A 22439-nucleotide genomic window follows, 5' to 3' on the forward strand; every position below is an offset into this window, starting at 1 on the left:
ACAGCATTTGTTACATGAGGGGGTTCTCATGAGAACCCTCTTACCTAAACTAAAGGATGCTCTATGAGCACGATGTGTGAACAATGGCTAGTCAGTAATATGAAAGCATCTATCAATGTTATTCGTAAACAGCATTCATAAAAGTGTCGAAGTCATCATTTAACATAAATAGTTTTAAATGAACTCTTTGTATTCTAATGCATTATTTAACATGGGGTGAGGAGCTATTTAAACACAATGTTAAAGTAGGCTCATTTCTAAAAGATGTCGCTAATGCAAAGCAGTTTTACTAAATGTCTTATTCGTGTAGCTATTAGCAAGAATTGAGTGAAAAGACTTTTGAACTTTGTTTATATACATGTTAAGAAATGGTTGCTTGGTGCAAAAAAAATGTTTGAAACACGCAATAATTTACAAACATTCTAAGAACATTCATAATCCTATATGTGATTAACTAATGTATTTTCACAGTTTATTTACTAGGATTCTAAACATTATGCATTTACACTTTTTCCGACACGTCATTTTCGAACAAACATTTCTACAGCATTGAAAGCATTTTTAAAGTGCAATTCTAATACAGTAAGTAAGTTGGCTTTCTAAATTCGTGCTCATTTCTCCCAGTGGCCATCATGGTCTGTCATTACTAAAGTGCAGGTCTCGTGTTGCCGGCCGCCATGGACTGTCGTTGGCACGAAGATCCGGATTCACCAGAGCTTGGCGTTAACGGTTGTCGTGGATGCCAGAGTCTTGCCATGAATTGGCCTGTTCGCAATTATGATGAGCCCAAACTTCAGGATTTTGACGTTTTCTTTAGGAGAAGTACCCTCTAATGCCAACTCAGAGTCCAGGACCTGGAGAGGCACCTCTTGGGGATCAGGACTCCCTCCAGCAGAGATCACCAGGGCGCAGGCAGGTGCACTTGCAGCAGGTTTGCTGGGCAGTTGCAGGGAGGCCTCTGAAGCCTATTGTGTTCCTTTAACTCAGACAGGAGGTCAGCCAACAGACCTTGGAGTCACTCTGGTCAGCCTGGGATGAAGGCAAGCAGGTTCAGTCTTCCTTCTCAGACAGTAGGGTAGTCCTTCAAGCAGCAGGGCAGTCCTTCTTCTGTAACTTCCTCAAGTCCAGGAGTGTTCTGAAGAGTGACTTTAGAGGTCCAATATGTATACCTCGCCGTAACCTTTGTGTGTGTGTGTGTGTGGGGGGGGGGGGGGGGGGGGAAGACTCCCTCTTCTACCCCAACATTAAAAAAAAAAAATAGTTGCCATCTTTTTCTATTCCTGGAAAGAGGATGAAGAGAAGGGCGACTGGAAGAGGGGCTGCATGCAGAGCTGTAGTAGGAACTGAGGGGAAAAATTAAAGACTGAGGGTAATTAAGTGATGTTTAACTAAATTAAGATATGATCTAATCAAATGTCTCCTTTTTTTGACATTCTCAGATCTGATCGATGATGACGATTTTAATGATTACCCAGACGATTTTGAGGAGGAAGGGGGCAACACCTTAGAAGAAGTAGTAACCAATGCACGCATCGCAATGGAGGTGGAGGCTGACGATGAAGCCTTTCATGATGACCTCAAGGACATGGAAGGTCCCTCTGCACTATCAGCAACACTGAAGACGTTACAGGAGAGATGCATTGGTAAAGTAGCCCCCACTTTATTGAAATTTTAATTTTCATAGTATTGGCATTTAATTGGCATCGATGACAAATGAAAACGTGGTTATCACTTAATAATGTGTCATCACGCTTAATGCATCTTGAGCCAAATAAATCCACAAATATTAAAGGAAAATGGGAATTTTCCTAGCTTCACTCAAGAGGAAATCTGAGATCTTAATAAAGTCATTGAATGATATGTCAGACGGCACACTGTTCCTGTTTGCTCCCAGCGCACTTCATTAAAATTGAGCAGTGGCGCAAAAGGGACAGTGCGATAACATGGACCCTGGTGGGCAAAGGATGTCAGCGATCTAACTAAGGTAGACGAAGTGTCTGCCTAGTGATTGGGAAAAAACTGTTATTATACCAGCCTGTCGCACAGTAAAAACATACCAGGCAGTCATAGACCATTTCAGGTTCTCAAATCGGCTCTTAAACATCTCAAAGACAGAAATGTAATAGTAATTTTATACCATGGAACCTAGCAGGCTTCACGATGGGGTAGAGCTGTCAGTCAATGACTGATGGCTTACTCCTTTTGTGGGGTCCTGGAGCCACAGCACCAGGCTTCCTTAGTGAAGCCACTTGTGGGGTAACAGGGTATTTCAACTTACGTCCATCAGTAAAGCAATGCAAGATTTGGTGGTAGTATGCCTTGACATGATGGAGCTAAATACATTTATGGTTTAATCTATATTTCCCACTTCTACTTTTTGATCTTCAAGTGTCCAGACAGGCGGCCTACTTCCATCTACTGACTATACAGCCGATGCACTTCACTAGTGTGTTTAGTAGGAATGTGCGAAACTGGTTTCATTTGCTTTTGCATAATTACACGAAATTTCTTCAAAATTACGTGCAATGACTCAACAGCCGCTCGCATTTTATTGTTCACATGTGTTCATGGTACATTTTTTAGTGCGAATGTCGCATATTTGCGCTAAGTGACTTAAAGGTATAATTTCAGGAATGTTGCTAATTACGAAGGCGTAATTTACATTTCGCCCAGGCCTAGCGTTTAGTTTATCAAAGCAGTGTATTTACATCATTCAAGGGATTTCATTGCAGGTTCTGTCATAGTGCTGCTCTTGAATTAAACTCATTCAAAACCTAAGACTGTAGTTGAGCAACACTGCCATCTAAAGGAAAACGAATGTATTACTTGGCTTATGTGCTCAGCCTCGTATAGTATTCGTTTAGAAAACTCTTTATCTGGCAATGTTTGTAACAATTCTACGTCTCTACTTAGAAGTCGAAATCTAAATGATCTTTTTAGCATTCATATGCAACTTTTGCTGTTTAGAATAGAAAACTCGTTTTATTAATATTTTCATAAACTTTCTAAAAATACAAATCGATCTTAATCAGTGTTTATCTCTTTAGTCAATTACAAATACAGTTTCATTATGGCTTTAGGTTTTTTCTTAGTATGAATGTACATAATTATATTGTTTCTGCCTATTCTGTCTCTGTCCCAAGCATTTGCATTAACTACTTTGGGCCACAGCGGTTTGCTCCACCTTCAAATACAATGTATACACTGTTCTTTCACTCGTTGTGTGAATGTGGTTGTATATTTGCCATGTATTTTTTTACGTGAACACTTTATTGGAGCCAAAAATAAAATATCCCTACCTATGAATTATTCTGATTAAAGCCGTTAAAGCAGGAGATCTGAGAAAGCCTTACTCTGCTTGGGAGGGTTTGGAAGGTTCTCTCTATCAAGAAAACTTTGACAATACGGGAGATAATGTGCGTTATGCAGGACAATATTAAAAGTATTTAGCAAAAAGATTCACACTTTAAAGGGTTTTTTGAATGCATTCTCTTTTTTTTAAATTTCTTTATTGCCAACATGAAAGAGAAAGAAAGATTAATACATATTGTACAATTAGATAAGTTGTAAGCACATAAATACAAACATTGAAGCAGGCAAGTATATCAGTTCTACAGATATCTTATTCTTCATATCTACATGTATGTCTATTAGCCCTCGTTGCAGAAATAATAGAGTAGGTGGGCAAGCAGCTCTGTTTTATTTTTGTTTTGTTTTTTCCTTTGGGGAAAAAGAAAGGAAGGAAAAAAAAAAAAAAAAGGGGAACCCTTTTATTTACATATTATGCTTTGGACATTTCAGAATAGTACACCCCATATCTTATTTAGTTTGCAGAGTGCCTTCGTCCCTCTCGTTTTTGCCAATGCTGATTCCATATCGTATGTTTCTTTAACTAATCCCCACCATTCTGTAACCGATGGGGGTGTAGGTAAGATCCACGCACGAGCGATTGTTAATCTTGCACTAACCAATAATATTGAAATTAAGTCCGCATAGTTGCTTGTGATACTCTGGGCTCCAACTAATACCTCTATTGCTGAGACCGTCACTACACACCCTATTTTTTGAGAGATCAAATCAGTTATCTTTGACCAGAAGTTCTCTAATAAAGGACATAAGAAAAACATATGTTTTAGATCAGCAGCCTGTAAGTTGCATTTTGTGCGCTCGCTAAAATAACCATGGGAAGACCACTTTGACATCCTTTCTGGTGTATAATATAGTTGGCAAATTGTTGTGAATTGTTGTATCCTAAGGTTAGAAGAATATACGGAGTTGTTAAGCCTAGAGAAAGCGCGTGATATGGTATTGGCTGTCACTAATATCCCTACGCTGTGTCCCAGGTGCTCAGCTAATCTGTGACAGTCATCTGGCTTAAATGTGCATAAGATTTTATAGCCAGTGCTAATTATTGATTTTAAGTTATCCTTATGCATATAATCCCATATAAGTGAGCCTGAGATATTCGTCAGTTGCATGCTACGGATAAAGTAATCGCGAATTTGAAAATATTTAAATTGCATGCCTGACGTTATTTTATATTTAATCTTTATTTTCTCAAAGGTCATAAACCCATTTTGATCATATATATCACCCAAGTGTTTTATACCAAAGCTAGCCCATTGTTTACCCTCCACATCCTGAAAAATTTCTGGCAAGCCTGGATTGCCCCATATGGGTAATTTATCGTAATAAAATGATGTATTGCAGTTAGAAATAATTGCAAGCCATATATTGGCAACATCTCGTGCAACCTTGAATCTAACCCGCTTGAAGTAGTTTGGATCGTTGATTCTATACAGAAACATTTCATATTCCTTACCAAGCATAAACTTAAAAAAAAAAGGTGCGTTGCATCCTGCGGGGTGTATTAAACTTCGTAGCCGCCTAAAAAAAGCTGCCCAGAAGTATAATTTGAAATCCGGAAAATCCAAACCCCCTTGATTATATGGTAGCTTAAGTAGTCGAATAGCTCTACGAGCCTTTTTATAGCCCCATATTTAACTGCCACAGATACCATCTAATCGTTTAAAAAAAGACATATTTAATCTTAGCGGGATAGAACGAAATAAATAAATAAACTTAGGCAGTATTTTCATTTTAATTATGTTTATTCGGCCCCCAATACCTATAGGAACCTTGTGCCATTTTTTGAGCAATATTGCAGTCTCCTTAAAAAGAGTCTCATAGTTTATTTCTATTATTTTATCTATTCTGGTAGTTAACTTAACCCCTAGGTAAGTAGCCGTATTACATATCCCTGTTGTTATTTCGGCGTCTTTATAGTTCATTAATATTTGAGTCTTATTGATGTTAAGTCTGTAGCCAGATACCAGGCCATATCTTTCTGCTTCCTTGACTACCTCATATAATGCTGTTTTAACATCCGTTGAAAATACAGCAATGTCATCAGCGTATGCCGTAATTTTTAATTCATTTGAGCTGTGTATAAAAGATATAATCCGGGGATGCGTTTGTAGTGCCAATATAAATGGCTCTATTGATAGTGCGAATAAAAGCGGTGAAAGAGGGCACCCCTGACGAGTACCCCGTGATATTGAAAACACGTCAGATTGTAGACCTGCATAGGCTAGTTTGGCTGTGGGATGTTGGTATAGAGATTTAATCATATGTAAAAATTTACCCTTGATGCCAAATGCAGATAATGCTACCCAAAGAAAATCCCACCCCACTCGGTCAAATGCTTTCTCTGCATCTAGTAGTATCATACCGAGTGGGGTAGTCTTTATTTTGGCGACATCAAACGCTACTATAGCCGTATTCACATGGGATGTAGTATCCCGTCCTGAGATAAACCCATGTTGTTGAGGTGAAACAAGTTTCGGCATTATTGGTGCTAGGCGAGTTGCTAAAATTTTAGCGTAAATTTTAGCATCCGTATTTATAAGTGATATCAGTCTATAGGACCCACATTCCTCTGGAGGTTTTATTCTTTTTTAAGAAAAAAATTATCCGAGTCATATTCCAAGAATCTGGAGCGTTCCCCCCTGCTTCGATATATCTAATGAGTTGAATAAAAGTTGGCAGTAGCTCATCTAGGCAGATTTTATATAATTCTAGGGGGATTGAATCATCTCCAAATGCTTTTCCTGCTGTCAAAGAGAAGATGGCTGCTCTAATCTCGTCGTGTTGAATATCATCCGACAATATTTCTGATATTTCGTTAACTACCGATGTTTTTTTAATATAGATCTGAACATATTTTATAATGTCAAGCATTTGTGGCTGAGCCTCTGGTGTATATAGATTTTGGTAATATGTGGCAAACTGCGCTAGTATCTGGCTTGGTTGTTCATATATCTCGTTGTTTAAACCTTTAATTTTTTTTATTTGTGTCTTAGCTTGTTCGTCGGCCACTTTAAAAGCTAGAAACTTCCCGATTTTTTTTCCCCACTTTCGTATTGAGTTAATTTATATTTATTGATTTAAACCGCTATCTTCTCCCTAAATGTTTGTTTTAGTGTTGATTTTAAGTTTGTTAGTTCATATCCTATGGTTTCTAAATTTTGAGAGCCATTTAATAATGCTTCTGCATGTTGATTCTCTGTGATCTTGATATTTTTAATGATCTCATCTATCTCTATCTTACGCTGCCTATTCTGTCTCCAAATGTATTGCTGTGTGAATCCTCTGATACTGGCCTTACATGAATCCCAGACTGTTGTTGGTATTGCAGAACCATTATTGATTTCTAGATATTCCCTCAGGTGTTGCTTAAGGTTAGCTAAATAGATTCCATCTGCTAAAAGATATCTAGGGAATAAAAAACCCCTAATCTGTTTCCTCGCTAATGGTATCTTAAAACTCAAGAGAATGGGGTTGTGGTCTGAAGTGACCCTGGGGCATATCTCCATAGTACAAAGTTCTATAATCTCTTCTGCTGCCCAGGCCATATCTATGCGAGAACAGAGTTTGTGCGCAGCAGAATAATAGGTATAGCCTGGTATATTGGGGTATAATGTCCGCCAAACATTTCTAAGAGCGTGTATTCGTCCTAGCTCGTTAATTGCTGTACGTGTCTTTTTCATCCTCTGGAATGCATGACGCCTTGTAGTGTCTATCTCATAGTTCATCACACAATTAAAATCCCCCATCACGACTTTATCGCCTTCCCAGCTCAGCAATTCAATATTCAGTCTATCTATTATTTGATAATTATCGCTGTTTGAGCCATATACTACGCACAAAACATATTTCATACCTTCAATCTGTGCCTGCACAATAGCCCACCTACCACTTTTATCCGTTAGTGATTTTTCAATTGTACATTTTAGATGTCTATGTCTAAAAATAGCTACACCTCTGGTTGAGGTATCTTGATCCGAAGCTATAACAATTTCATATCCCAATTGTTTGAGAAGCCCTTTATCTTTATATGCAATATGAGTTTCTGATAATAAGACTAAATGCGGATTATACATCAGTAATTCCTCTTCTACCAAGCGTCTCTTATTCCTACTATTAAGGCCTGCAACATTCCAGGCTAAAATCTTTATTTCAGCCATTTAGAAGAAAGAAAAGAAACACCATCCTTGCTTGTATTATGTCAATAACACGCAATATAGTGCCAAGTTTATATGAAATCACTTTCATGTTAGTTTTTTTATCCTTTACAACAGCAATCATTTTATACATCATAAAAAACCACCCCTAACACCTTTATCACCCTTCCCATTCTTCCCTCCCTTCCCACCCACCCTGTTCCTTGGAGGAGGAATCATCCTCTTCTAGTAACTGCCGCTGGTATGGCAGTCAACTAGGACTTAACCGCCCCCCAGCCCCCGGTCTAAGCCCCCCCCCAGCCATTTTAGTAGAAGAAAAAAGTAGGTAGTAAATAATAAGACCAAGCAGGTCTATAAGCTATGTGTATATATTAAGACACATTTAAAGGTTATTTTCAGGGGTCCTAATTCAGTTTGTTTTAGCCTGAACCTTCCCCTTTCCATTTCTGTAATACCTCCTCTGCCTCCGATCGGGAGAAAAAAAAGTAGTTTTGCCCATTCTTAATAACTTTGAGCCGAGCAGGCTCCTGCAGATAAGCTTGAACACCGAGTGCTTTTAGCGGGTCGATCAGCTGTTTTAGATGCCATCTCTTATCCATCGTGAATTTGCAAAAATCTGATCGAAAGACCAGAGAAAGAGAGTCCACCACCACGGGCGACCTAGGGCCAGCTTTTAAAGAGACAGCTTGCGCAATAGATAATTGCCAAAATAGAGTAAAAATGGTCTAGAATATCGGGGATTCTTTTGACGTTGTATTATTGGTAGTCTGTGTGCCCGCTGTATCTGGCAATCCCAGTCCCAATCCCCAAGCTCAGGGAAAGCCTTCTGCATAATCTGAACGATATATGCTCTAGAATCCGCTCCCTCCAAACCTTCAGGGATACCAAATAGTTTAAGATTCTTTCGTCTCTGTCTATTTTCCAAATCCTCCAGTTTGGTCTGCACTTCCCTTAGCTGTACTTCTTGTCTTTCCACAGAGCAATCCCTTTTAGATGAGGCCTCTTCTATATTAACAACTCTTTGTTGAAGCTCCGCCATTTCTTCCGTCACACATCCCACTTTCTCCATTGCCTCTTTCATAGTCTGCTGGATTTTTCTATTGTCAGCTCGAACTTGTGAAAAGAGTGCCCTTGTTTCTTCCCTCTGTTCATTTAAAGCTTGCAGTATCATAGCAAGCATAGTTGTTTCCTGGCCCTGACCCTGAGCATTATAATGGCTATATCCCACAGAGGCTTGATCTTCTAGGGGAGGGGAACAAAAAGCCGAAGATCGTTCTTGATGTAGTTCTATAGATGGGGTTGAAGAAAGAGAGGAAGTGATTTCTCCGTTGCCAGGAGTAGGAAGCTGCTTTGCAACAAGATCCTGAGTGTTTGATTCTTTCACAGAATCTTGTGCCGAACCAGAATAATCCTCCTTACCAACCGGCGATATTTCTGTTGCCGGTATAGAGGCGGCTAAGGTACTCCCATCAGTGAGCCCAGCTCCTGATAGCCTAGCAATGGTTTTCTTGATCCCGCCTTTGGACTGAACCCATTTCCTCATTGGGCTGTTCTTCGAATCTTCTTTCGTGTGTTTTTCAGAAGTTATACCTATATTAGGTAGGCCTTGCATCCTTTTGAGTTCTTTAGTGTGTTTTACTGTTTTTTAGGGGATCCATCTTAGTTGTTATTTTCTTCTTAGACTCTCTTGGCAGGCGCTGCTCTCTTGAAGTTGTAGATAACTGGTATATATGCCCACTACCTAATACTGCATTGTCCGCTATTAATATAGAGCCATCCAAACCCTTTAAACTCTTCAGCTGAGCCTTTAATATATTAGTATCTTGCCCATCTAGGAAAGTGAGAGGCAGTTGGCTGTTACTACCATTATCTTCGCTGTTGCGCCTTAGTGCGCTGGGGCCATCATCGTTTGGCTTTGACTTTGTATCTTTAATAAACGGACCGAGTAGTAGCTTTGCGTCAATTTCAGACTGTGATTCAGTAATATTAGCTCGCAAATTGAGATCTCTGGCGTTAGATTGATATTGAATATCCTGAATACATTGAGTATCACGGTTAGTATTTTTTTGTAACTTTAAATCAGCGCTGCCTTGTTTAGAATTGTTAGCTATAGCATTAATTATTGTCTGTGCCAAATTGCTATCTCCATAAAGTGGCACATTCTCAGTAATCTCAGAAAAATTTCCAGATTGTAAGTACTGGATCACCTGTCAACCAAGCATCGGGGGCACAGTATCAGCAGAAGCCTCCAATCCCTCCTGTAATCTCCCTGCCATGCAGCCCAGTTGTAGACTCACAGCCGACCCCCCCTTCCGCCAGAGCTCTGTCATCACCAAAGCCCGTATTAATGCCGTCGATACCGCTCCCACTCACCGCGGACGGTGAATTTGCTGCCGCAGGTGTCTCCGCAGGTTGGCGGTTTGCTCCTCGGTCACTTCTTGTAGGTGCCATTCGGGAATCAGCCAGTTTGTTGTAGCTGCAGAGAATATTACAAGGAGAGTAAAATGTCAGTCAGTCGCCAAGCTGAGCGCCAAGCCGGCACTCGCTCGAGGTATCGAGTCAATAGCGAGCAGCTGTGTCGGGGCCGTAGGAGGAGTTGCATCCGGTCAGCGTTGCAGCGAAGGGTTCGCTTGATTTTTTTTTTTTTTTTTTAAGGCGTAGTTCGCATTCACATTTTCTCAATAATCATTCCACGTTCAGTTCTGGATGTATATAGTGTCTTATCCTCACATCCTCTTATCCTCGTATTGTAGTTTTTGATATTTTTTTCCGGCAGAGAGGGGTCAGATTACCGGGAGCCGCAGCAGTCCACTCCTAGAGGCGGCTTCAGCCCGCCATCTTGCTTCCTTCCCTCATGAGCTCATAGTTTTGAATGCATTCTCACTAACAAATATAAGAAATCAAAGAAAAAGGCTGACCTCCCCAGGGAAAAAGGTTCCCCCCAATTTGTCAGAACCACGGCCAAAAGCCCAGTAAGCACAGGTATTGCTGGATTTCTTCTAGGCCGATGCACCTTTCGCTGCTCCTCGGACCCTACGCATCTTTCTTCCCAGCACCAGGCTTGTCCTGGTGATGTTTCTGGACCCATTCACCTTGTGGGCTTGGAAGACACCAGCTTTCATGACCTTCAGAAAAGCATTTCAGGGTCAGAGACCTGGGATGGAGCGGGAGTCACAGCTTTCATTACTTCAGCAGGCTGGGATTCTTCCAGTCATTTGTTTTTTATAAGGTTATAATCTACGGAGATTGTTGATTTCCTAAACGATTCAAGTCAGAATTCCCATGTGTTTTCCTCCTTATCTCACTGTTTATAATCCAGTTATTCTTGGCCAGGGCTGACTTTCATGAAAAGTAAACCCACAGCACTTTGGCCCCTAGTTTTTCAAGATGATGAAACCAAGCTTGTTCTAGGTTTCTCGCCCTCTCCTCCCACAAGCTCTACCAAAGGCCACCCTTTGCTGTCCCCTTTTAGATTAAGGGCGCATCTCGCCTCTTCTAGGCACCCCTGCCGTCCTCTAGAGTACAGTTTCCTTTCAGTCTGAAACGTCAGCCCTCGAGTGAGCCCAATGTTCTGGCTTCTATTTGACCCTCCGTTTTCAAGCCAGGTGGCCAGTGTCCGGTGTAGAGGTCTTTAATCAAGCTGGGCTTTGATCTTGCTTCATTTGTAAAAGGTCCCACACCACTCCGCTACCTATCCCTTACAGCAGAACCTATACGTATGCTGCAGTGGATAGGTCACGTGAACAGTAGAGGAATATTATCATGCCTCTTGGCTGCAGTGTGTGTCTTCTGGTGTCCTTTTTTTTAACTCCTGCTTTCCCCATGTCTTCCTGATTAAGTCTGATCTATGTGCACCCATATTTTGCCAGAATCCTTTGAGGCTATTCAGGCTTTATTCTCACCAGATACCTTGGTATTAAGTTGTGATGGCTGGGCAGTGAAGCCTCCCTTTGTGCTTCAGTTCCTTCAAGCACACTCCAAATTAAATTATCTCAATTTAACTGTCAATGTGAACACATGTATTCCTGATTTAATAGGTAAGGCTGTAAAACATTTATTTGTACTACTTCAGTCCTGCTAAATTAGGAGATGAACAGACAGGTAAAGTTGTTTATGTCTGCTTTAATTTCAATTATCTGCATAAATTAAGATTATGTTCACTGTGTTGTATATTTAAAATACCCAAACACTTAATAATCTCTGACACCCATTTTACAAGCGTATTTCTGTATACACTTAATCAGCGACTTTGGGTTGGATTGATTAGTTCAGGATACGTGATTTCCCCAAAACTATAACAATTTAAAACTTTTAAAATATCACTATCTAAAACATATTTTTCAAATAATTCTATTTTGTGATTTGTTTATATCATGCTGACATAAAATAATTAAGCACTTAACCACCCTTACGTCAAATAGACTTGGCAAGATGGTCGTCGCCGCTGTCCACCATTCACCGGAATACGAGGGCCCTTCTGTACCTTACCAACTAAGGCTCCATTCGGAGGGCCATGCAGTTTCCAAGTTGGTCAGTAAGTGAGGTACCTGTGAAGCGGGAGGTCTGCAGGATTATCTCAGTTCCTGTTTGTTTTCACCTTCAGAAGTCATCTGCTCAAAGCAGGCAAAATCTGCTGGTGAAAATAGGCCCTATAATGTAGAACAGATGCAGGAATGGGTGCAGAAACACTGATTCCTGTGTTTTTTTACTGATTCCTCATGGGTAAATATGTAATAGCCTGGTACTACCTCATTCCAAAGGTACCAATGTTCGAGGTGTTGGTACCTCCAGATGCAGGAATACCAACAGCGGAACTCCCGCATGTATTGTAATCATGCTCTTAGAAATGAACACGGCCCCCCAAAAACCTTGGCAAGAAAGGATGATCCTTCCACCATCCGACATTGCCAAAGTCACAGGACAGCACTATGAAGTGGCTGAAAGGTGGCATGTCCTGCTGGACAAAAGTCCTAAATAAAAAAGGGCAAAGATACGGTGGTTGCTACAGAAACTGCTTCCAGGTGGATTGTTCGCTGTTTTACGGCTATGGCGTGACCAAAGGGCATGTGCCAGCGGGCTTCAGAGTCCAATGTCTTGAGTAAAAAGCACTATCCACTTATTTAATGAAAATGTTTTATGGCTTGGTTTCGCTTCAGTCTATCCACAAGTGTTACCGTGAATACTCTCCGAATACCGTAGATGAAAGGTCTGGCACTCTGCTTGTCTTACAATGTCACTCCATGTATAATGTTGGAAATTAAAATAATAATCAAAAGACAGGACTACTCCATACCGCATATTAGTATGCGGATCGATCTTTGAGGATTGCTGTGGGTCCTCTAGTCATGGAACACTGACAGGCAACTAAAGTGGTGAACGTTTCCTAAATACAATTAAGAAAGTTCAAAGCATTTCATCTATGCTTTTTGAATTTCTTAGGGTCACTCCTGCCTTTGTGTATCACCTTTTCAGCTGCCATGCACATATCCTTGCCAAATAGGAAGACATTGTTACCAGGGTTTCCAAACTCCCTCATTTTGTAATCCGCTTCCCTCTGGGCCACCCCTACTCCATCCTAGCAATGCTTTGGAGTGCTTGGGCAACTCTTGTTCCCGGTCAGACTCCCAGCATGGCTGTTTTCACCAGGAGGCCGAGCTCAACCACAAGCACCCTTGAGAGTATACTTTTGACACCCATCCAAAAGATCTGAACACCAGCAGCAAACTTCCCACAGTGGGTACAAATATGCCAACTTCAGACTGAACACATTGCCTCATCACATACAATCTGGATTGTTATAAATATATATATACACCCTGTGACAGCTCTTGGGATAGACTAGCCTAGATCTGTCATTAATAGCACATTTTCAAGCATGCATCAGAGTTTTTTCCAACTCTAAGTCCTCTAAATTCCCATTGTCTCTACTGGGATCATAGTCAATTTAGATTGCCTGGCAGATTTTCAGGGTTTTCTAGATCTGTGCTCTCTGACTTCTAATCCACTTAGGGAGAAACTTTGAGTCTAATTGTGAGAAGTCTGCTATCGTAATACTCCGATTAGTTGACAGCGTAGGCCATGGTAGATCTGTAAGCATTTGTAGAATTGGAATTGGCAGCGGTGGCTGTTGGACTTTGAAAGTGGTGAGGCAAAAATATATCAGTTTATATTATAAAAGGAGTGAGCGAAGGGAGCAAACCTGACTCCCGATGGGAATTGGCAGGGAGTTCTACCATTGAAAACATTTTTTTGTTGTAAATTGTGTGAAATTGATTTAACTGCTTCGGTGCTCATGACGAGCCCAGCTCGTCATGAGGCACAGTGGAGCTGAGCTCATGATGAGCTGGGCTCATCATAACCGTCGCGGCCCGCCCACGCGCGGTTGATTCCCCACCCGGGGTCGTGACGAGCTCAGCTCATCATGAGCACAGCTCCACTGTGCCTCATGACGAGCTGGGTTCGTCACGAGCACAGCGCCGCCGCATGCCCCCCCTCACCGCAGGGGAATTACCCCCGCGTGGAAGGGGTTAACTATCAGCTACTAAATTATTCTATGTAATTCTTTTATAGCACTACTCATCTACGTGTAGGGTGTCAGAGTGCTCTCATCACACAGAGAGGCACCATAAATCATACAAGTGTGTAAATCAATGTACAGGAAATGTTACACAAGACATTGAGTCTTACAGGGTGTAGGAATGTCATATCATCCAAACTTCTAGACATTATATGTTGTGTTAATGACTGGGAGGGACATATAGATAGAATATAAAACGTAATGCAGTTGATTATAATTTTCTGTACTAAGAAGACTTTATCACTTCTCAAAGGAACTCCACTTTGCAGTCTTAGAATAACAACAGATTAAGAAAAAATAAGGATGTAAACCCATCACTTACAGTTTGCATGCAGCGCCTTGATGCCAGTAAAGGTATCACTGTACTGTATTAGAAGTATTTTAACTTATAAACTGGAACTAACAAAATGATCTCGGTGTCAGAAGCAGCAGCCCACTTACTTAGCTAAATATTCTTTGATGTGCACATTAATCCTCTATACTACTTTATGAATCAAAACTGTAAATGGGTAAAACAAATAACTCCCAGAGCTGTGTTAATCACTAGTCATCATTTCCAGTATAATCCCCTCGAAATTGTTGGGCCGACATAGACCTCTGAATCCGATGTCTTAACCCCGTAAAATAGTTTGAAATGCAGCCTCTTTGTGACCAGTTAGGTAATCTGGAACAGATTTACTGTCAAATATGTGCTTAGTGCCAATTTTAATGCTGCAGATTTATTTTGAAATACATTTGGAAATGGACTGTCCCTCTAGTTTTCAAGCTCTGGTCCTCATGACTTAAAACCCCTTTCCTTTTCCACACATTTGGAGTATTTTTTCCCAAATTCACGTAGTTGAGCAATTAAAGCAAACAAAGATAGAACAATGAGTACAGAATATACTTTTAAACGTGTACAGAAGCGATTGTCAAGTATGATGAAAAGCTACAGGAAACCTTTTTAAATGAATCCTTACTGTTGGCAACATTGGCAAATTGTGCCAGGCTTCATTTTAAGGCAGTTTTGATTTTCAGTAGGTGTTGTGCCCGTTATAGTGGATTTATTTTGTATTTACTTACCTGCGTGTGTCTGCACGTCTTGAATGGCTCCATTCGGTCTTTCAATTGCAGCGCCAGGAACGTGCTGATCACAGCCCTATCAGCATTCAAATTAGAGCGGAGTGTTAACCCTCGTTTCACTCCTGCTCCATCCTGACTCCTGATAGGGCCTGGGGCGATTTTGTCTTTCAGCCCTTGCAGGCATCGATTCTCAGACAAGCTGCGCTGCAGAGAGCATGCGCAGCATGTATACGGGTTGCGAATGTGTGAAGAGGGCTGAAATGAAAAGAGCTCTTGACACATGCGCAATACATTTTAATCGCCCATGCCCTGTGTTGCTCCTCTGTGCACTTCCGTTGACAACTGCTCAGAAATGAAAACAAAACGAAAGGACAAATCTGTTGGTTCGTCTGTTTGCATTTCTGGAGGCTGGAAATGCACAGAGTAGCTTTTCTCTCCTCGTGCCTGCTGTTGATGGGAGGTTGCCGCCCTTGTGCCCCTATGGACCAGCCACCACTGGGTATTGGTGGAGATGGAATAAAGTTTGTAATTGATCGCATGATTTGAGCCTATTCTCCATATTTCCTTTAGCTTAGAGAGACCTTCCTCTACCACTTTCTCAAAGCCTGAGAATGCATTGATTTCACCAAAGAGCCTGTGCTCTATCCAAAGTAGTGTTTCCTCTATATCATTCCTTGTTCACCCTATCATAGCAGTTCAAGAATTACTAGTATGGGTTTACTGCTCTTGTAACCTCCGGGAGTTCAGTGCTGGCTGCTATGGAGTGGTGAAGATGAGCTTTGCTCCCCATTGCTGCCCTGGCTATCATCAGGAAATCACCATTCATTCACGGTCACGTGTCCGGTTAGGCCATTTTACATTCACACGGGTTTCTCCTAAGTTGCCTTTACTCACACACAATTACTTTTAACACACATTTGTGGTCATGACAGTGCGAATTAGTTTCCATGAAACTATACTTGCTTATAAAATCAACTTTGCAAGAACACTATCAAGATCCCTTAACATCACATACAAGGTCTTTACATACATTGTGCAAATATGATTGTTTTCATCCATGCGACGACACAGCTATCTATAGCACATAAACAATGGCTTCCTGACTAGAATCTCGGTCCAAAGCAAGGGTGCTTTCTGTTATAAATAAACAAGGATTTCCAGGATTAGGGAGAGGAGCACTTGCTGTCATTTGCAAGGTCACTGCACGCTGGAACTTCAGCCCAGCTGTTAGCTGATCCCTCGGCGAGGAATGTCCAACTTGTGACCATGACAGGGAATCTACGTTCTTTCCCTTCAGGGAATAGAGTTGGATCATCCAATGTGGATTCCTGGCAGAACATCTAGACATCTAGGTTAGGGAACGCATAGCGGGAGTTCGCTCTATATACATACATATATATTGTTTATATGCCTGCATATACACATTGTTTCAGCAAGATCATGGAACTTTTCATTCTGTTGACTGTTCTTATATTGCTAGTCACTTTCATCTGCTTCTGTCTATTGATCACTGCATCACATATCTTCTATAATGAATCACAATGGATCAATAAATATTGAAAACGTCCCGCTGTGTATTCCTTTTTCACTTCTCTCAGAGAAAGAGAGCACGAGTGACTGAGCAAAAAGGTTCTAGATCTGTTACTACAATCCCCGGGTTGTCATGTTCTGTGGTTGCCAAAGCCATTAGCTACCTGTCTAGGTTTAGCGATGTGTGCACTATGGGCTAGCTGGTCTCTAGGATTACCTATCCTGCAGGGGTGCAAGGAATCAGTCTGGCACCATCTCTGCATTTATGTTGCCCAGAGTTTTGTATAGCGCAAACTTGACCCGAAGGTATCGGGTATCAGAGCGCTCAACATGAGAATCAGTTGTGTTACATGAGGACACATTTATTTTTGTTAGGCACGGGGAGATTAAGTGATTTGCCCAGAATCACAGGCTGTTGAGCGTTGTTGCCGTGACTATAACCCGGGTCCCCAGATTTGAGGTTGAGCGCCCTAGCCGTTAGGCCACTCCCCCTCCTACTGGGAAGTGGGGAACTACTCAACACCACCAAGTCTAGTACCCAAAAGTAATGTTCAAAGTGCTGCAAGGAGCAAAACTTTACATAAGCTCCTGCAGAGTCTCAAGAGAAATTTTCTGCATTCTGTAACCCAGCCTGTAACTGGTCCTGCCACATGCAATTTATTTTAATGAAAATTTTCCCCAATATCCTAACCAGGATATTTAGAAGAACATGAAGGTACATGTGAGCGGGATCATTTTGAAAAGTGCAGCCTAAGCCCGTAGAGAAATGTGCAGTCTTCTCCATTGTTGTGAATCGCCCGGAAATGCTCAAACATTTGTTCCAAGCTGTGCTCTTACAAGAACTTTCTATCTTTGGAAATTTTTCTTCCTAAGTGGTCAAAACCTTTTTCTACTATATTGAGAGGCCCCACTGATTATGGTGTCACCACCAACCTCAGCATCCGGTACTGAACCAATTTATACCAGTTTATCTGATAACTGGACTGGAGACTAAATTCCTTAAAAACTGAGCATATTCTGGTAGCAGAATTCTCCACGTCAGCAGTATCTGCATGAAGCAATATCCGCTTTGGGATCAAGCGAGATCAAGGGATCCCTCCTAACCCTGCATGCTAGGGGTTCCTGAGGAAAGGAAATAACATTAACAAGCATTGGCATAGCCAATAGGTCTCGCCTTTGAGACCTTGTGAGTAAAAATAAAAACTGAAGTATAAGACTCCAGGTTTACATTTACTTCCTTAGTTAGGATGCAGTAAATGTAAATGTGAAGTCTTTCAATTCAGTTTTTTTTTTTTTTTTACTTACAAGGTCCCAAAGGCGAGATCTATTGGCTATGCCAATGCTTGTTGGCACACAGCTGTTGAAAATGTTAAAAAAAAAAAAGCATTTGCAACAACACATGAAACTGGATGTAAAAACAGAAGAAAACGACATTACTTGGATAGGCCTGGAGCAGCGAAAAGTGCCCCAACCTGAGGTGTTGTGGACAAGAGCCAAGTGAGGTGGCAGTTAGTCTCTGATATGTACAGCCTATTTGCGTGGAGTTTAGGGCAGGTCAAACAGAGCAGTTTTGGCGAGGGATCAGGAATGTAAGTAGTGCTCGTGTAAATGATGACGACGGAGCAGCTGTGGCGAGGGGGAGGGTAATGTAACTGGTGCTGGTGTAAAACACTCCAAAACCTTTGTGTTGATATCACGCTTTAAAAAACCTCCCAAAAACAAATCAACCCAAGAAAAATTGACCGAAGTAAAATTTAATGAAAATCCGACGGGCGGAAATGCTGTCAGGCAGTGGAGCAATCACAGGCAGCCTTTTGAAGGTGCTGGCGACGGAGTTTAAGTAAGGCGCCTGCTGCCTTTTCACTTTTTTAGTAAAAATTTATGGCAGTAAAATGTATTGAAAATCCGACAGGCGTAAATGCTGTCAGGCAGTGGAGGAATCACAGACAGCCTTTTGAAGGTGCCGGAGACGGAGTTTAAGTAAGGCGCCTGCTGCCTTTTCACTTTTTTTAAGGTGCCGGTGGGCGAGTCTAAGTAAGTAAGGTGCCTGCCGCCTTTATAAAACTGAAAGCGCAGTGGAAATAAAGTGTTTATAGTGCCGGTGGCAGAGTGTAAGTTAGGTGCCTGCCCCCTTTATAAAAGTGAAAGGGATTGACAAGATAACTGCACAAGGAATGTGCAGTATGCCATTGACTAAATCAGGGCGTACCTTGATGTTATCACGCGCTGTATTTGTGTGGGGGATATAGCCGAAGCAGTGATGCGCTCACTCTGTTTAAAGGAAACGCTGCATTTGTGTCAAAGGACAGAAGCAATTTAAACAAGACAAGCCCAGCGGAGCGTGGCGTGCGCGCGCTTGGCGGGGGCGGGGGAGCGCATTCCAGGCGGGGGAGCGGACCCTTTGAAGTAGGATGCCAAACGGATTGCATGGCGGCACGATGCACGTGATTGTGCGCGTGCTCGCCATGCAATCCGCTTTTGGGAGCACTTTTGGGAGCCCCTTTACTAGAGTCTCGCTGAGCGATCGCTTACGCGATAGCCAGCGAGACCTAAAAATAGGGTGCATTGCGGTTTTGTGCCCCTTGTCAGATGGAGGTTTAGCAGCAGAGTGTGAGTCACACTGACTCATGCTGCTAGATTTCAGGAGTTGTCTCGACCCCATGATAAGGGCCAAAATTGAACACTCCCAGGACCCTTAAGGTGAAATCATACTCCACCAGTTCGAAAGCCCTATCGGTTTTTTTAAAACTGCTCCACCACGTACTTTAAAAAGACAATCACTAAGACCCTTCAAAGTTTACTCATAAAACTGTGTGTGGTTCAGTTGTAAGTAACTTAGTGAACAGTTTTACGGGCATCAGGCATGGTTGCTCTGCATTTTTCTCCGCTGCTGTTGCCTTTCCTCCCCCTGCCTACAGACGCTTCGTGAGGACCAGCCATCGTCGGAGCCCACTCTCGGTGGTGCTGATGCTTGGAGGCGTTTCTCCAGCTGACTGTTGCAGAACTGGGATGAGGTCTCCCAATCTGATGCAATCCGGGTTCAACTTTTGCCGCTTCCCCCGCAGCCTACCCTCCTGCTTCGCCTCCTGAGGGAGGACCGGGACCCGTGAGTCATATTGCCAGGTACGGGGATGCAGTTTCGGGGAGAATCTCGACACTACAGCGTGACCCCCCTGGGCTTTTCTTTGCTATCTGAGCCTGGGGGGCGCGCCTTTCTGGACTGCGTCTCTGGCACCCAGGCGAACTTTCACAGACGTTCGGCGTGCAGCCTGAGGGGCACTGCTGCCCTCGCGACCCAGAGCCTGTGCCTTTGAACAGACGGCGTGTCAACATCCTCGGCGACTCTGCTGCCCAGTAACCCTGAGCGTTTGGGTTTCGGTGGTCCCCCAATCCCTTTCCCTCCTTGCTCCTGTGGCTGCCCCCCTCTGCTCTGCTCCTTTATTCCAGCGCCCGTGTTGTTTTGCAAATTGGTTCTTGTGAGTTGCCCCGCCATTTTGTGACTTTGCATACGGTGCTTGTTTCCCGGGTCATCCATCTTGGACCCGTCCGCCTCACTCGCTGTTGAACTACGCCCTTTGTCGCCCGACAATACCTTTACCCTGTGGTGACACCCCCCTTGCGGTCTCCCTCCTCCCTCCTTCCTTTTCAGTCACCTCGCCTCCTGACGTTATTTCTTTTTATCTCCCTTTTCGATTTTTCCTTTTGTCTTTTGGCCCGCTTGAAGCACCTCCATCCTTGCCGGTTCTTCCTGGTCCGATCCTTTTCCTCCCCTTTTTCCTTCCCCCTACCTTACATACCCCTTTGAACATGTCCTTATTTTCTGCTATGTTATTATAACTTACGTTATTGCGCAACACTGTTTTTTTAACTGTGTAACTTGCTGATCCTTATGTAAAACGCTCTGATACCTTAGGATCTAGCCAGCGCTATATAATACTCATAATAAATAAAATTAAACGTTTTAGAAATTGCCAAAGACGAAGGCAAAACAGGATTACTAATCTTAAAAAACGTTTGTTTTTGCAATTCTGACACGAATATCCTAGAAAGAGCAGACTGGCAGAGTTGCGCACAGTGCAGTTGTAGATCTTTGTGGGACTGTCTTTTAACGTGGAGTAAAATTCCCCCATCCTATTCATGTGATGTACTCCAAATGAGCATATATATTCCTACTACAAAACTTTAAAATCATTCAAACTTCACTAAAAAACAGCAACCTTTCTTCTGCCCGTGTCTTGGCCATAGTATGGGATATCTTGGACCTGAATTCGTTTCATACCGGAGTGCTCACCTTACTGCGAGATTTTCTCTGCTAATTTTTTCTCTGTACTCTAAAGCAGACAAAACAAAGTAAAAACACAAAAGGATTAACACAGCGTGCACTGTGGTCCAGTAGTGCTATAGGAACCCCTAATATGGCATTTTTGGAGATTATTTCTGCCTGATTGGTGGTTATAATGCAGCCTACTCGTGTTCATGCATTTCCTCATTTCCCATATATTCCTGTTACGGTCTCCTTTAGGCTTGTTCTAAAAGATGATACCTCTTGGAATTCCATTTTAGTCGTCTGAGCACTGAGATTTTCTTGTGTGTGCGCTGGGTGTTTTTATTCTCTGCAAAAATATCAGTACTTTTGGCCGGGATTCACTCAATCCATCCTTGCTCATGCACCTATAAATATGCAGATCCTTAACAGGTAAAAAAAATCATCTACATTTAAAGGCTACTTTGCAAAGATGTAAACACTTTTAATTAGGTTTTTAATGTTACAGAAAAAAATAGGAAGCATTTTTATTACAAAGGTCAGTTCGGTGTTTAATAGTTACTATTGTGGGGTTAGGTGTAGTTTACATTCCTATGCATAATGGTTGAAATCAGACATTTTGAGTGATGCGGTGAACATAAAAATATGTATTATTTATATGAGTGGGGAGACCATTGGTTCGGTCTTTACAATTAAGAACGTCATGTTTGTTTCTTCCTGTTGACCAGGATCAATCAACATGGATGCTTGCTTTAGGCATGGTATGCTGATGTGACTCGACTCCCTTTTGATTCTTCCTGCATGTTTATCGTCTGGCTTGACAGTTCAGCTGTCGCTACACAAGTATGTGGGAAAACCAGAGAGGGGCTTTGACTCTGCCCACATGTTGGGAGCCAGGAGTACATGTTTTGATTGGAAAGAAGTTATGTGCTTCCACAAAAAAGTGCATATTCTTCACAAGGCTGTGATCAATTTGTTTAAACTAGCCAGCTGCCTAAAGTTGAATTTTCAAGGGCACCCACATGCTGTTAAATTGTCTTAGATAACTAGATAATTTATGGTGTTTATCACTGGAAGAAGCACAGATGGGAGGAGGGCAGTTATTAACCTACATGTATTTTTAGGACTAGCTTGACTCCAACAATATTATATTATTCTACAGTTCTTTGCTTCCACACAAATACATATCCATTCCCCCACTATCTACTTGTAATACTTAACATTACCATGTACAATTCTTTTAAAGCCAGACCTATTAGTATTGCCAATGCCTGTTTTAAATTGTTAACTTTCAAGATTGAGTGTTGCTAGCTGTCTGTGTTACCAGAATTATAAGTTAGGTACAGCTGTTCATCTATCTTTCATGTGGTTTTATTAAGACAGTGTAGTTAAATGGCGTGTTGAGCCAAAAGGCAGCAAAGCACTATTCAGGTTCCAATGTAAAGACACAGTCAGTGTGAATGGAGGGATGTCTGGTTTGTAA

The 22439-nt window shown here is 41.9% G+C and overlaps 1 protein-coding gene across 1 annotated transcript in view; it reads left to right on the top strand.

The window, feature by feature from the left end:
- Positions 1–22439, top strand: part of LOC146789271 (uncharacterized) — a 96429-nt gene that overhangs the window by 71027 nt on the left and 2963 nt on the right. The window contains exon 3 of the mRNA XM_085630898.1: positions 1440–1643. Within this exon, the coding sequence (XP_085487024.1) occupies positions 1440–1643 (204 nt within the window). The remainder of the gene's footprint in view (positions 1–1439; positions 1644–22439) is intronic.

Source organism: Triturus cristatus, chromosome 10 (assembly GCF_964204655.1).
Source record: "Triturus cristatus chromosome 10, aTriCri1.1, whole genome shotgun sequence".
Lineage (NCBI taxonomy): Eukaryota > Metazoa > Chordata > Amphibia > Caudata > Salamandridae > Triturus > Triturus cristatus.